Genomic DNA, 14,098 nt, shown 5'->3' on the forward strand with positions numbered 1-14,098 from the left:
TTCTCCTGTCTTGTTCCCTTCTGGAGCCTGCCAGGTCAGCTGGCTTCATTAACTTCATTAACTTCTTCCTTCTATCTCTTAGAAGCTGCCCTTGCAAAATGACGAGTCCTCACAGAAGCTTCAAATCTAATTTTGTCTTTCCATTGCACTCATGAATCCACTCATGATCACTTGATCCAAGCTAATTTTCCATGGCTAGCTATTACATGTCTTCTACCTCAGACACAAAGTCTGAACTCACATCCCCCCCAGGCAGTTCAGAGCTGACTTTATGAAGAAGTTTATGGGCTACAACCCCCCAGGGATAGTTGGGCTTTACCATTATTAACGACCTTTGATCTCCACTTGACATCAAGAAAGCGAAAGTCTCCTGTAACTATACTGATTTTTCTCTCTAGTAACACAGAGATCTCAAATCCTACCTAAACCTGAAGGTTCTGATAGGATTCCAAGAGCCTTTTCATTTCCCTGTGTCAGCAGAGTGTTTGGAGGGTCATAGTACCGCTAATGAAGGACCTTGAGGTCTCAGGGAGGAGGAGGTTACAGAGGAATGCCAAGCACCTTTTCCCATGTATATGTTCTTGCACACACATGCATGGGTTTGTAATTTGAAACTCTCTTTACTTCTGGACAGGCTTTGCAAACTGCTTAGACCACATTCTCTGAGGTGTTTAAAGAGGGTGGAGTATGCAGTATTTATTTAGGTACTCTACAAACCTTAATAAGAATTGAGTGCTTGTAGCAATTGCAGAGAGCAAACAGAAAGCCAGCTGGCAGAAACTGAACAGTGCCACTGCATTTTTATTGCTTCTAACCCCAAAAACCAGATTATTACTAAAAAAAAATGTCTTTTTTAATTTCATTTCTCTCTGATCCTGCATTAGTTTGTCTGCTGTGTGCAGCAGTATTATTAGCTGTAGTCTATTTTTCAACTGGCTATAAAAATTCAGCTTTTAAATTACCTCCTGGTCCAACTCCTCTTCCGATCATTGGTAACCTGCACTTGGTGGATCTTAGAAGGCAAGATAAATCACTAATGAAGGTAGGAAAAAAAAACCCCTAACCCAGACCCTCATAGATTTTAAAGCTGCCTGGGATGTATCAGTGAGAACTTTCTGTCTTTTTAAATTCAAACTAAATTGTAAAGGTGTGAAAATAGCTTTATAATATCTTTCTGGGCTTCTTCTAGTCAATGTCTGTGTTGATGCAATGTAATTTAGGAGCAATCAACCATTAAAGAAAGACCTCTGGGTAATATGGGATTTCTTCATGTAATTGTGATGATGTACAGGAAGTCTATAATGCTTGTGGGATTTGAAATATTAATTTGACAGCTTGGACACCCAGAAATCTTTTAAAGCATTAGGATATAACTAACATGAATTAAATTGCTTCCCTCCTCTATGCCCCAGAGATCTGGCAAGAGGAATTCCACAATGCAGTGACCCCAAAACTGCCGCGGAGAGGGCCAAATCCAGATGCTCCGTTGCAAAATCCCTTTCTCTCTGGATGAATGGGATACGCATTAAAGTCTAGAAGGCAGTGCAAGAGAGAGATGGGAAGGCTGTGCTAAGGAACCAGAGGGAAAAACCTGTGAGCTCTTCCCCTAACCTGTAATTAAGACAACTTACCCCACTCACGGTGGTAAACTGTCCTTGTGTGCAGGACGAGGCTGTTCCTGGGGCTGCCGGGCATTCCCACCTGGCTTTGGAGATGGCTCCCTTGGGGCTGACCCACACCGGGGTCACGGAGAGAGTGAGCAAACAGGCAGCGGGGGTCACAGCCGGCTGTCCACACGGCTCCTGTGACCCCAGCGCTCAGCAAACACGGGCTGTGCTGCGGGAGAAGCTGCTGGGGCTTTCTGCTGCCATGGGGTGAGGCTCCAGCACCTGGAGCTGTTACGGGCAGTGTCAGGGTTGGGGTCAGTTTACCCAGCAGGGCTGGGCAGACGCGGCTGCAGCCTCTGAACGGCGCTTTGGAATTACCTCCGCGTGCTTCTGTCCCTTGCTAGGCTGAGTTTGGTGTTGCCTATGTTTGCCTTTGCTTTGGGATTACTCCAGAGGGGTTATCCCTCCATCTCACCCCACGCAGAGCAAAAAGTGGTGTTTGCACTAAGCAGCTGGCACCAGCTGGGGTTTGTTGGGTGGGTACTGCTGGGTGCCCCCTTTGTCCTGTGAAAGATGCACTGCTCCTCTGCTCTGGTAGCAGGATGCAGGAGTGCTTTAGGACATCAGGAGCATCAGACCAAAGCTTTCCTCTGTGACAGCATCATTTTGCACTGAACGGCCTTCTCTTCTTTGGTCTATCTCTGGTTTGCCAACTTTTGTTGCCATTTGAGGTCTAGTCTTTAACTCTGGGTGGGTTTTTTGGTTTCCATTTATTTTCTCCTTAACAGGAAAAACAGATTAGTGATGCACTGATGGGGTGGGGGCTCTTTCATAGCAAGAAGCCTGAATTCCATACAGATGACAGTGAGGCATCTGTACAAAATGTTTGACCATGATGAGCTCTGGCTCACAGGCGTCCTTCTGCAGGTAGTGGCTCTGCAGCCATTCCCAGCAGGATCTACAATGAAAAATGTCCTTTCAGAAAGCAAGAGCTGTTCCATGCAGGTTTCCTCCCTTCCTGATCATCACAGCTCACCTCTTTTTTCAGCTTGCAGAAAAATATGGCCCCATCTTCACCCTCCACTTTGGGTTCCAGAAAGTTGTGGTCCTGACCGGGTACGAAGTTGTGCGGGAGGCGCTTGTGAACTACACAGAGGAGTTTGTAGACAGACCATCCATCCCAATATTTGACCAAATTCAGAACAGAAACGGTACTAGAGCAATGAGTGGGGGTGGGTGGGAGGGACGACACTGCTGCTTAGTGCCCATGATGATGATGGTGATGAAATACAGCCTAACTGTGCGTCCCCTGAGCCCAGCTTTTAAACATCCCCCTTGGGCCCTTCTGAAGCCAAGCCAACAGAAAATATTTGGCTTTCCTTGCACGCAATGACTCCTGGCTTTCCATCATTTTTGCTGATGCACTTGCAGCCCATCCATATCCTAAAAGCTGAAGGGTGGGAGGGGTGGGATTTTTAAAGGCACTGTGGTAATTGTGGGGTTAATCTCTGTGAGATGTTGGTGCAAGCGGCTCGCTGTCACCACCGTGTTTATGAACCCTCCACACGTTTCCAGGAGACTTTGGACTACCTGGCTTGGCTGTTCAGAGCTGTTGGGTTTTTGCCTTTCTCCCATTGCCTTTGTCATGTCAGTTCCCACACCTTTGCCTCCCCACAAAGGTTCTTAGGTTGACCAGCCTGAAACAGGTTCAGGCAGAAGCAAGAGGCTGAGGCTGGAAATTTACCCCCACAAACAATCCCATAGTTTTGCCAAGGTAACTTTCCACCCCTGACTATTTCAGAGCACTTTTAGCTTTGTCCATCCTCTGCTTCATCTGAGGCTTTAGCTTTGAGAACCAAAAGGCAGCTTTATATGCTGGTCACAGGCTGAAGCTGGGATTGGAATTAGAAACTAAATTACCCAGCCATAATATCAATAGGTGAATCTATCGCTACACAAATAAAAGGAATCAGTGGGAAGAAAGGTATTTTTTTGAGCTAATTTACATGTAAAACATCCCTGTGGGAGACTATCAGTATTGCACCATAAGTCCTTTCACAGTTACCTTCTCAACCCGAGTCTGAGGCACCAGAGGTGACCCAAAGATGGAAGTTCTCAAGGGCTGTTAAGCAACAATGGTCACAAATTTTCCCGTGAAACATTTTTTCTTCAGAAAAAGCCATTTTGTTGGCTGTGAAGATGGTCTCAGAAAAGGAATGATCCAGATGAAATTGCATAAATTAAAGAAAAATTAGAAATTGAAGTTTAGAAATTTGCTTCGACATTTTTAGAGCAAAAGGTTTTGCTATCCAAATTAAAACTACACTGCTTTAAACAGAAAAGCAGACATATTTAAAAGCCTCACAGCCACGATGAAGATGCGAAGTGCTGGTATACAGCTTTTCAACTGACCATAATCTGAGGTAGTTTTTGGATTATTGACTCAGTTTTTTCTTTACAGCACTCTGATGGGATGAAATAGCCATCCCTGCTTGGAGGTGCTAGAGATCATCGAGGCATGAGCTCAGAAACCTCCACAAAAATGTCAGTATTTTCACCACTGCTAAAAATACAGCACTACTGGGAATCTCAATAAAACCATTTAGGGTTGAGGAGACTGAATTATCCCATCCCACACAGATAAATTACCTTTATGACTGGAATAGGATGAAGGGAGAAGCTTCAGAGATACAAGGTGCTTGAGGCCCTAGACTTGCAATCAATGGAGTCAAAAATGTCCTGTGATTGACTCAGACCAACACCTCCCCCAGCTCTACAGCCAAGCCATACTGATCTGAAAGCCACAGCTGCCCATCTGCCACTCAGGAGAGGGCTGGGGTAACTGGGCTGGGAGGGAGCTTGCTTTTCCCAAACTACAGGCTCAGTGAGATGGGGAGAGTGGAGCTGAGAGGATACAGGGACGAGACGCACAGAAAGGGGAGACCTTTAGCCCCTAAATCCATGGGAAAACAGGCAGCAGAAACACCTGTGGAGCTCCCTGCTCACCCAGTGCCCTGTGTGGTTTGGTGTGGGGGGCTCCTCCGTGCCTGAACCCAGCACATTTCTCACGGGCTCCCCAGGTCTGTTCTTCTCCATCGGGGAGCTGTGGAGGACAACGCGGAGGTTCACCGTGTCCAGCATGCGCAACCTCGGCATGGGGAAACAAATGATAGAAGGCAGAATCTTCGAGGAGCTCCACTTCCTCATCGAGATGATCAAATCCTTCAAAGGTGAGTTGGGGACAATCCTGGGGCTGTCCAGCCTCGTGTGTGTCACAGCTGCTCCATGGCTCACAGCTTTCCCATCCTGCTCCTGCTGCAGGGGAACCTTTCAGCCTGCCATCCTTCAACTGCGCTCCCATCAACGTCACCTTCGTCATGCTCTTTGGGGACAGGTTTGACTACAAGGACCCAACGTTTCTCACTCTCTTAAGACTCATAGATGAAATTATGATTCTTCTCGGATCCCCATATTTAAACGTAAGTAGCCTGTCCCACAGATAAACAATTTTTTTACACTGGCATGTGAGCCACACCGACCATAGGATTGACTTCAGCAGCTTTCAAATATTCAGAACCAGCCACCACACCTAAAACGTGACAGTTCTCCGCGTGCCACTTTGGTCACCAAAATCTCCCCTTGCCTACTTTCCTTTTGACCAACCTGCACATTTGTGTGGAGCTGAAATAAAAACTGAACTATGGCTATTTCAGCTTATGAAAATCTGCCCAGGAAGTCCCTGGGATGCTGAGATATTGCTACTAAAGACAAAACTCAACTGATATGTTGTGCCTTAGGAAAAAGCTGTTTCAGCATGTGCCAAGGTGATTCTGTGTGATATTTCTGCAGGCCTAACGCTTCTCTTCTTTAATTTCTCATTAGTATTTCAATTTCTACCCGTTCCTTGGATTTCTTTTCAAAACCCACAAGATTATGCTCAAGAAAATCGAAGATGTGCGTGTCATTTTAAGGCAATACATGAAGGCGAGCAGGGAGGACATCAACGAGAACAGTGTGAGGAGCTACATCGATGCACTGATATTCAAGCAACAAGAGGTATTGGACTGCTTAGCTCTGTTGGCTGTTTGCAGTGTTTCCTTTGGATTTTCTAGCTGAAACAGTTGCTGAGTCTTGATTCCAGTCATGTCATGTAAATCTTTTGAAATCCATGCTGTTATTCCAGTGGTATTTAAATCAGATGCTAGCCTCTTACAATTGGTACATTTTTCTATCAAAATTAAGATACAAAAGGTACTCTCATCCACTCCTGAAATAGCAGCACTAATAATGTGAGATCACCTACTTGCTCCTAGTAGAAAATGCCTGAATTCACATGAAAGCTGACTCTGCCTTTCTTTTTATGAAAACAAATCAATTAATCATTGATACTGTTGCTCCATCAAGATGAATGATCCCCTTAAAGTAAGTACTTGAACGACAAATCATCAGTACAAGCCCTAACCTTGCCCTGCATCTTACTTAGTAGAGGCCTGGCAGTTTCACACATCAGTTGATTTCATTCAACACAAAATATTTGGGCTCTGAGCTTTTTCTTCTTTCCAGCTGGATCCAGGCTGACCTTAGGCACTAAGTATTCTACTCAGCTGTGTGGAGGAGGAGTTAGCACAATTCTAAAGCCCAGGCAGAAATGGCCTGAAAGGTGATTTTGAGCATTGTGGGGGATTCAAACCTGGCCTTGGGCAGGAGTCCCTCAGAGGTAGGATTAGCTGAATCTACTCTGTACAGGGCAGAGACCAGGCACTTTCCAAACCTGTGAGGCTGAGTCTGTGAACAGCACCTGGCTCTGGGTTTCAGCCTGCTTCCAGGGGACATGGGTGTTGAACCAAAACTCCACTCCAGACCTTCCACCTGTGGTGCTCTGTCTCTGGGGGATGCTGTGCATTCAAGATCAGGTCTATTTTATCACCCAGGTCACAAACACGAGACCACAGCCAGCAGTGCTTTGGGTTATGCAGTGTTTCCTGAGCTTGCTGAATACTCAGACTGATGGTTTTATGACTCCTCTTACATCTCGTGTTTTTCAAGGAGAAGAACAAGAAAGACAGCCTTTTCCATGACGACAACTTAATGGCATCCATACTTGACCTGGTCATGGCCGGAACAGAGACCATTGCCACCACACTCCAGTGGTCCATCCTGCTCATGATGAAATACCCAGAGATTCAAAGTGAGCAGCTTTTACCTACTCCATCCATGGCAAGGCTGAAATGGGGAAGGGAGAGGCCTGGCCTCAGATCCACAGAAGCTCTTTTGACTTAAGAGCTGAATCCTGTCCCTTCACTGTGATGAATCCCTAATGTACCTAGGTGCTGATCAAAGTCACAGTAAAATAGTCCCTTTGACTTGCTAGGAGAGAGGATGAGTGGAAATCCAGTACGATGCTGAGAAAACAACCCACCTACATGCCTGAATTAAACATATCCACACTGCTGCTTTAAGAATCCTCTCTCTCTTCAAACTCTGGAAAAAAATGGGTTTTTTTCCCCCAAACCAAATCCAAGGAGGGAGTTGGCTTCCTTGCTGGGACACATCCCTTTCGTTTGTTCCTTCCAGAAAAGGTCCAGGAGGAGATTGGGAGAACGGTGAAAGCGGGGAGCTGGGCCACATACGAGGACAGGAAGAACATGCCCTACACCAACGCGGTGCTGCACGAGGTGCAGAGGTTCATCACCCTCCTGCCACACGTGCCCCGCTGCACTGCTGTGGACACCCACTTCAGGGGCTACTTCCTTCCCAAGGTAGGTGACTGCTCCCTCCCAGGAATCCACCACCCTCCCCAGATTCACCAGTGCCACTGGAGGATGGTTTCTTTAGAGGGAATTACTGGACAGAGCCCAAAATCATGCCCAGAAGAGTTCCTGTACTGAGCTCGGAGTGTGCCACAGGACTCAATCCAGTCCCTCTCATGCTCAGGACTTCCCCACTCCATGACAACCCTGGTTTACCTCCTTGCTGCCATCTGCAGCAAGATACAGTGAAGTATCTGCCAGAGAACTTGCAGGATCTTGCCTTCCACTTGAGGTTTCCACAGCACCATGTGGGGTTTGGCTCTGATCCTTGGCACTGGTGGGACAGTCTCATTGATGTCTCTCCACTGGCTGATGGGATAAAACCCTCGTGGTCTCCACCTACCCCAGGTAGAGCAAATCTCCTAGGACACCAAAGTCTGTGTGAGAAAATGAACCAAAACAGAGCACTTTGCTATCTTTTGTGCCTTCATGTACTTTTCTTCCAGGGTATAATTGTAATCCCATCACTTACCTCAGTGCTGCTGGATAAGACACAATGGGAGACACCACATCAGTTCAACCCCAACCACTTTCTTGATGCTGAAGGGAATTTTGTAAAGAAAGGAGCTTTCCTGCCCTTCTCCACAGGTAACTAAAAGGCTGCTCTGCACAGAGCTGGGGCTATGGCAGGGCCATTTCATTACAATACACACTAATGAGGTCTTCATGTCTAAATACTGCCCCTAACTCCGTCAATAAGCAACCAGAAAACAGAATGGAATCAATTATTCTGCATCTGGGCAAATGGCTGCTCTCAGAGCACAGCTCTCCCACTGCTAAATATAGCACAAAGAAGGGTGGTAAAGAAGAAACACACTCTTTTCTTAAAGTGGGATGTGAGGATAAATTCCACAGGAAAAGTGAGTTTCAAACCATTCCACTTTGGAAGAAGGTGGCATTCTTCGATCAGGCTGCTTTTCCAAAGAAAGGGTTAAAGATGCTGAGAGGGTTGGAAGAGCTAAGGAGAGGAGAGGGCACACCACAAATGTGTAATAACCCTGTAAGATGGCTGTGGCTGTGACAAAAGAGACCAGGCAGGAGCCTTTAGCAACACAGGCCCCTCTACTCCAAAATGCTTTAGTGCATTTCAAGGTTTCCCTCCTGCTCCCACTGCAGCATCTCGGACGCTAACGTGTGCATGGCAAACATTCCAGTCGGGTTTTCCATCAGGTAAAACACTCTGCTTTCACCTGCAGGGCGGCGGAACTGCATCGGAGAAAGCCTGGCCAAGATGGAGCTGTTTGTCTTCTTTGTAGGGTTGCTCCAAACATTCACTTTCCGACCCCAGCCGGGAGTTTCAGAGTCTGACTTGGACCTCACTGTCCCCCAAACGACTTTCACACTACGGCCTCAGCCTCAGGCCACCTGTGCTGTCCTGCGGGAATAACCACGGCCTCATCCAAGAGCTTTGGGGGTCCCAGACCCCAACTTTGCTCCAACTCACCATCCCCCCATGCTGCCTCACCACCACATCCCCTTCCCACTGTCTCCATCCACTCCCCCTCCACTGCTCCATGCCCCCCACAGGCTGCTCTGTGCTCCCGTGCTGTGGGGGAGATGCAAACACAAACCATGGTGCTGACAATCACACCCCACTTCTCAAGACAGACCGTGCATGGAGCTGATGAAGGGACCAAGCTGCTGGTCTGGTGGAGGGGATGCAGCCCATGAGCAGTAGGGGCAACACCCAGGCTCCCAAGGTTCACCACGTCACAGAAATCTGCCCAGAATCCTGAGGAAGAACAAACCACAGTTTGCTGGAAGCCACAGAAAGACACTGCTTGAGCCATCCATAGGTACCTCCTGAGCTTTCCCACATCTCACACCAAAATCCTATCAGGATTTCACCTACCAGGCAGCCAAGTCAAACACCAAGAGTGAAAAAACAGATTGGTTCATGTGATTTGAGGACTAAGTTATTCCTGCCTTGGAACAGTGTCCTGGAAGATGCCCCAGGGTCTGCAAACCCATTCAGATAAGCAAGTGCTGCTACCAAGCTCAACACTGCTCCCCAGTCTGAATGAAACAGGAGCTACATTCCGAAGTTTGCAATTTAAATCATGAGGCCACGTGAGATTTGCACCAGCATCCAGTCATAAAAGGCTAATGACACAGAAAAATAAACTACACCCACTGCTAGTTTTACGCATCTCTGTCCTTCCTGACCTTGTTAATAGCAGCAAAGACTGTTCTCTCTCTTCAGCTATCCTGGTTAATGTTAAGAGCCCACATCAGCAGTCATTCCGGTGTCTGGGATGGTCTGGCCTTTGGAACCAGCCGTGCAATTCCCCTGCAAACGCCATCTCATTTCACAGGGCTTGTTTTGCACACACACACATGCACAGAGAATTGGGATCGGGGATTAAACGAGACCTGGTTTGGGTTGGCTTCCTTTCCTCTGTAGCTCAGCCTGGCTGTTGTTTCTCTCTGTGGCAGTCACATTCCATTATATTCCACAACCTTACTCGAGCTGACATATGGCTCAGGCAGCTTCCCATTCATTTATCTGCCTGTGACTTCCCACTCCTCCACATGCATTTTCTTATGTGTTTTATCATACTCTTTGTTTCCCCTTCATGGGAAGCCAATAAAGTTTTGATCCCATGTCCTCATTACATTTCCTATGCCTGGCACCCAACTTTGCAGTACACAGAAATGCAAACACCATGAAAGGTTGGTCCTGAGCCCAGAGTGACAACAAATAAAATGTTAGATGTATCCCATGGCTGAGAAGTTCTGCATATGCTCATCCTAGTGAACACCAGCTCAACAAGACACCCTCCATAGCTGCAGGGTGGTTTCATCAGGGCAAATTGCTCAGCTATGGGCTGTGAGTCAGCCCTGGGGACAGCCTCAGTTCTTCACTTCTATGCCTCTTGCTTGCAGAGGCTGAACCAAAGGTTGCCACCACAGCCTCACTGATGCTGGTGCTGGCCCTCTGCTCAGTGCTTTGGATGGGAAGGCAAGGAGAGACAGGTAAAGCAACTGGGCAGCAAACCGCATATAAACCCTGTGAAGGAAGTTTTGGTCTTGCTGAAATAATAAAAAAAAGACTTTTGCCTTTGGCTTCAGAAAGGTCAGGACTGTTCCTGTTTTAACCCCTCCGAAAATAGTGTGACCTCGAAAGACAGGTAAGGCAGCAATGTAGTGCTCTAGGGGACAACAGTGGGCTGGGCTCAACTCTGCAGGATTCACTGGTGGAACCTCAGACCTGCCCCTTGCCGTGGGCTCTCAGGTCCTCAGCTTTCAAGTAGAGAGATGGATCCCTTCCTCCACGGCACAGCAGCCTTCAGAGCTGCAAACATCCAAGGAAAGCAGGTTCCTTTGATTCCTTTGAAAAATGCATCCTACTTATGCCTGTGTCAGCAGATGGATAGAAGTGATCCCTCCCCAGCACACTGAATTACACAGCTGAACATATCTCCACGAAATAAAGTACCTCTCTCCCATTTATTTGCTCAGCCAAGCGATGGCAGAACATTGATTATGACTCAGCTATCTATTTATCTAGCAGAAAACATTGGCTCTCAGTGGTGGAAATACCATTTCCACATTCCTCAGTGGCCCTGAGGGTCTTCCCTGGAGCTGCAAAACATGTTTGTGCCTTGCAACTCTCAGCTGGATTGAAGGCAAACACCTTGAGGCAGGACAGGTACCTGGATGTTTAGAGTCAGATCTGAACAACACCAACTCATTTTGTGGCACTGTCCCACGGCCCAGCCAGCAACCCCCAGGGCTGTGTGGTGCTGAGACCAGGGGCTCCTGCCCTGAGAGGGGCAAGGACCAGGGACAAGGATTGCAGCGACTCCACCTGCAGCTCCTCTGCACTGGCCAGAGCAACGAGCATTGCACACAATCCAATGTCTACTTTATTTTTGCCACGAGATGGCACCACGATCCCTCCGAGTCCCAGCCGGCCCAGCCCTGTGGTCCTTGCTGGGCTAAAACACCCTGCCAGCACAAATTTGGGCTGGGGAAGGAGTCAGAACTAAGCCTTTAGGGTTTATGCCCCCCCTTCAGTCCACCTGCATTCACCTGCTGCACGGCTGGGCGCAAAGACACTCATTTCCCAATAACCTGGAAGAATCAGGTGGTGTGCAGGTGCTGGCTGGGGTTAAATTCATCTGGCATCTCCCATTTCCCCCGTTCTGTCTGGCAGCACAAGGGTGAGCAGAGGGATCCCTGCTGCTCCCCGCAGCACAGCCACGCTCGGCTGTAGCATGTGTGGATGTCGCAAGCTCCTGGCTTGCCCACTCAGCATTCCTCCCTGGGGGCTGTGTCTGGCAGCCAACTTGTTCCTCTGAAGAACTAATTCCTGGGCTCACACACGCCAGTAAGACCCTTCATTAGTGAAGATACCCAGTTCACTGGAATTACTGACTAATATGTGATCTGGCCCTAACCCAGCAGGGAGGTGGAAACCCAGAGGTGTGATGGAGTGTTCAAAACCCACATGGATACAGCACTTGAGGACATGGCTTAGTGGGGAACATGGTGGTGGTGCTGGGGTTGATGGTTAGATTTGATTATCTTGAAGGTCTTTTCCAACCAAACCAATTCTGTGATTAAGCCACAACAGTTGTTGGCTGTTCCCCAGTGATGAAGCAGAGGAAAGACGTGGGCCAGGCTCCCTTGCTGCCCAGCTGCTCTCTGCTGGCCTCCAGCAAGGCAGAGACAATGTCCTGGTAGCTCAGGAGCAGCACTGCTCTGCAGGGCATGGACAGCAGGGAGTGACGAGAACAAGGAACAGACTCCAGGTTATGAAGACTGAGCTATGGGAAAAGGGAAGTTGTGTGCCTAGCCCTGAAGTCACACTGGCATTGGACTGAATGTGTAGGAGATGAGGGATTAGGGAACTGGCTCTTCCCCCCAAAAGCCCTGTGCTTGAGGCTCACCCAGTCCTGTGCTGCACCCCCTTCACCTGGAGAGCAGCAAGTGCCCTGGGGGTGAAGCAGCCTGTAAAGGGGTGTCAGCTGAGGTGCACCAGGGAATGTGTGGCAGGAGAGTGACAAATCTCCACACCTCACAGATCACTGCATTGGGAAATGACAGCTTTTCCCAGTCCTCAAAGGTAGGGAAGCAGCCAGGGCCAAGAACTCAGTCTGTGTTAACCTTTCCTGCAGAGCAAAGGAAGGGCACAGAGCTCCAGTGGTAAAACACCTGCAAATCCCAGTTCCTGCTGAATGCTGCTTGGAATACCCCGGGACAGGAGGTCTGCAGCCCCTGGGGCAGGTAGAGAACAACCTCTCAGGTGCTTTGATCTTGAGTGGCAGCATTCAGTGCTTGGATGGAGGTGGACAGCATCCAGATTTTGGATGCTCTGGCACACATGAGAGGCTATGAAGCTTTTCCAGGTGAGCATCACTTACAAAGTCACTGTGGAATACTTCAGCACACTGTGTAAGCAAAGCAAAGCCTTACTTTGATTCTTAGGGTCCTTCAGCAGCAGCAGGATGGCCCCATTGCAATGTTGAGGATGTTGTCTGAGTGCCAGCCATGAGCAGGGCGAGCGCAGGGGCATCATGATCTGCATAAAGAAAACATGTATTCCTCTTATTAGGGATATATGAAGGAAAAAACCTCTGTTGTTAGCATGAAAAGAGAGAACTAGGACAGGTAACCCCAGCTCCAGAGACATTAGGGTGGGATGCAGGTGAGTAACAAGTTGCATCATACTGACATTCCAGTGAAGAATTTCTTCAGTTTTCAGAAGAAATATTTGCACACTTGAGAAATATTTGCCCCCCCCCGAAATGATCCAATTGCACAAAGTCATCCATTTTCCAACATCACATGGCATTTGTCTGCTTTAGGCAGTGGTTGTATGACCAGCTCAGGACTTCCAGCCGCTGCCTGTGGATCCTGGGAAGGCAGAAATTTGATGAGAGGTGCAGAACAATACCCTTGTAAGTTGAGGAGCTGGGGTTTATCTGTCTGTGTTTGTGTGCCAGGCCTTTCTAGGAGCCACAGGAGAGCCATGAAGGCCCAGGACACCACTGACACATCAGCCCCACTGTCCCTGCTTCCTGCTGCTGGTGGGAAACACTTTCCCCGTGCACACTGCCCGGCCCAAGAATGCGGATGCAATTGGAGAAAAAGGGCAAACGCAGGCTGATCCAGACTCCCACACAACTGCTCCTGTTGTGAAATCCACCACGTGGGAGCTGGTGAGGGGGATGCACAAACGCCATAGGAATTCCTGCATCTCTGTAACTCTACTGCCTCTTCCCATGCCTGGAGGGAGGGATGTGCCTGCCTGAAAGTGCTGCAAAAGTGACATTGCCTCTCTCTCGCTCTCCAGCAAGGAATGGACTGTAGGTGACAGCTGATGACTAAATTTTTCTTGCTTTTGCTTCAGTATGAAGTATTTAAAGTACTAAAATAGGAGGATGATTACCCAAAATTTAAATATTTCTGTATGAACAGTCACAGAGCGTGTTTGTTAGACAATAATCTCATCAGCATGTCTGAAGAAGGTACAGCAGGAATCATCATCTGGTTAAAATGCCTCTTGTTTGAATACCAAAGCATCAATGTAGCTCATCAGGTTGCACTCCTTAATACTCTCTTTCCTTGCCTTGAGGCACTTCTTCAGGATTACACCCACCTCTTCTACCTTTTTCAGTATCATCTTGGGAGGTTTGAGGAGAATGGGTAGAAATTAAACAACTACAAAGAAAA

At 48.0% G+C, this 14,098-nt stretch overlaps 1 protein-coding gene across 3 annotated transcripts; it reads left to right on the forward strand.

Annotated features, from left to right (window-relative positions):
* The first annotated feature begins 410 nt into the window (after window positions 1–410).
* Window positions 411–10,034, forward strand: LOC116452027 (cytochrome P450 2W1-like). 3 transcript variants are annotated; one of them, XM_032126116.1, is made up of 9 exons: window positions 411–1,042; window positions 2,656–2,818; window positions 4,688–4,837; window positions 4,929–5,086; window positions 5,490–5,663; window positions 6,654–6,795; window positions 7,182–7,366; window positions 7,895–8,005; window positions 8,614–8,699. In XM_032126116.1, exons 1-8 carry the CDS (start codon window positions 845–847, stop codon window positions 7,973–7,975), a joined length of 1,251 nt encoding a protein of 416 aa, XP_031982007.1. In that variant the 5' UTR covers window positions 411–844; the 3' UTR covers window positions 7,976–8,005; window positions 8,614–8,699. The 3 variants fall into 3 exon arrangements, with proteins under 3 accessions (XP_031982007.1, XP_031982006.1, XP_031982008.1); XM_032126115.1 differs by having other exon boundaries at window positions 417–1,042; window positions 7,864–8,005; window positions 8,614–10,034; XM_032126117.1 differs by lacking the exon at window positions 411–1,042 and having other exon boundaries at window positions 2,656–2,723; window positions 7,864–8,005; window positions 8,614–10,034.
* Window positions 10,035–14,098: the final 4,064 nt, after the last annotated feature.

This window comes from Corvus moneduloides, chromosome 16 (genome assembly GCF_009650955.1).
Source record: "Corvus moneduloides isolate bCorMon1 chromosome 16, bCorMon1.pri, whole genome shotgun sequence".
NCBI classification, from domain to species: Eukaryota; Metazoa; Chordata; class Aves; order Passeriformes; family Corvidae; genus Corvus; species Corvus moneduloides.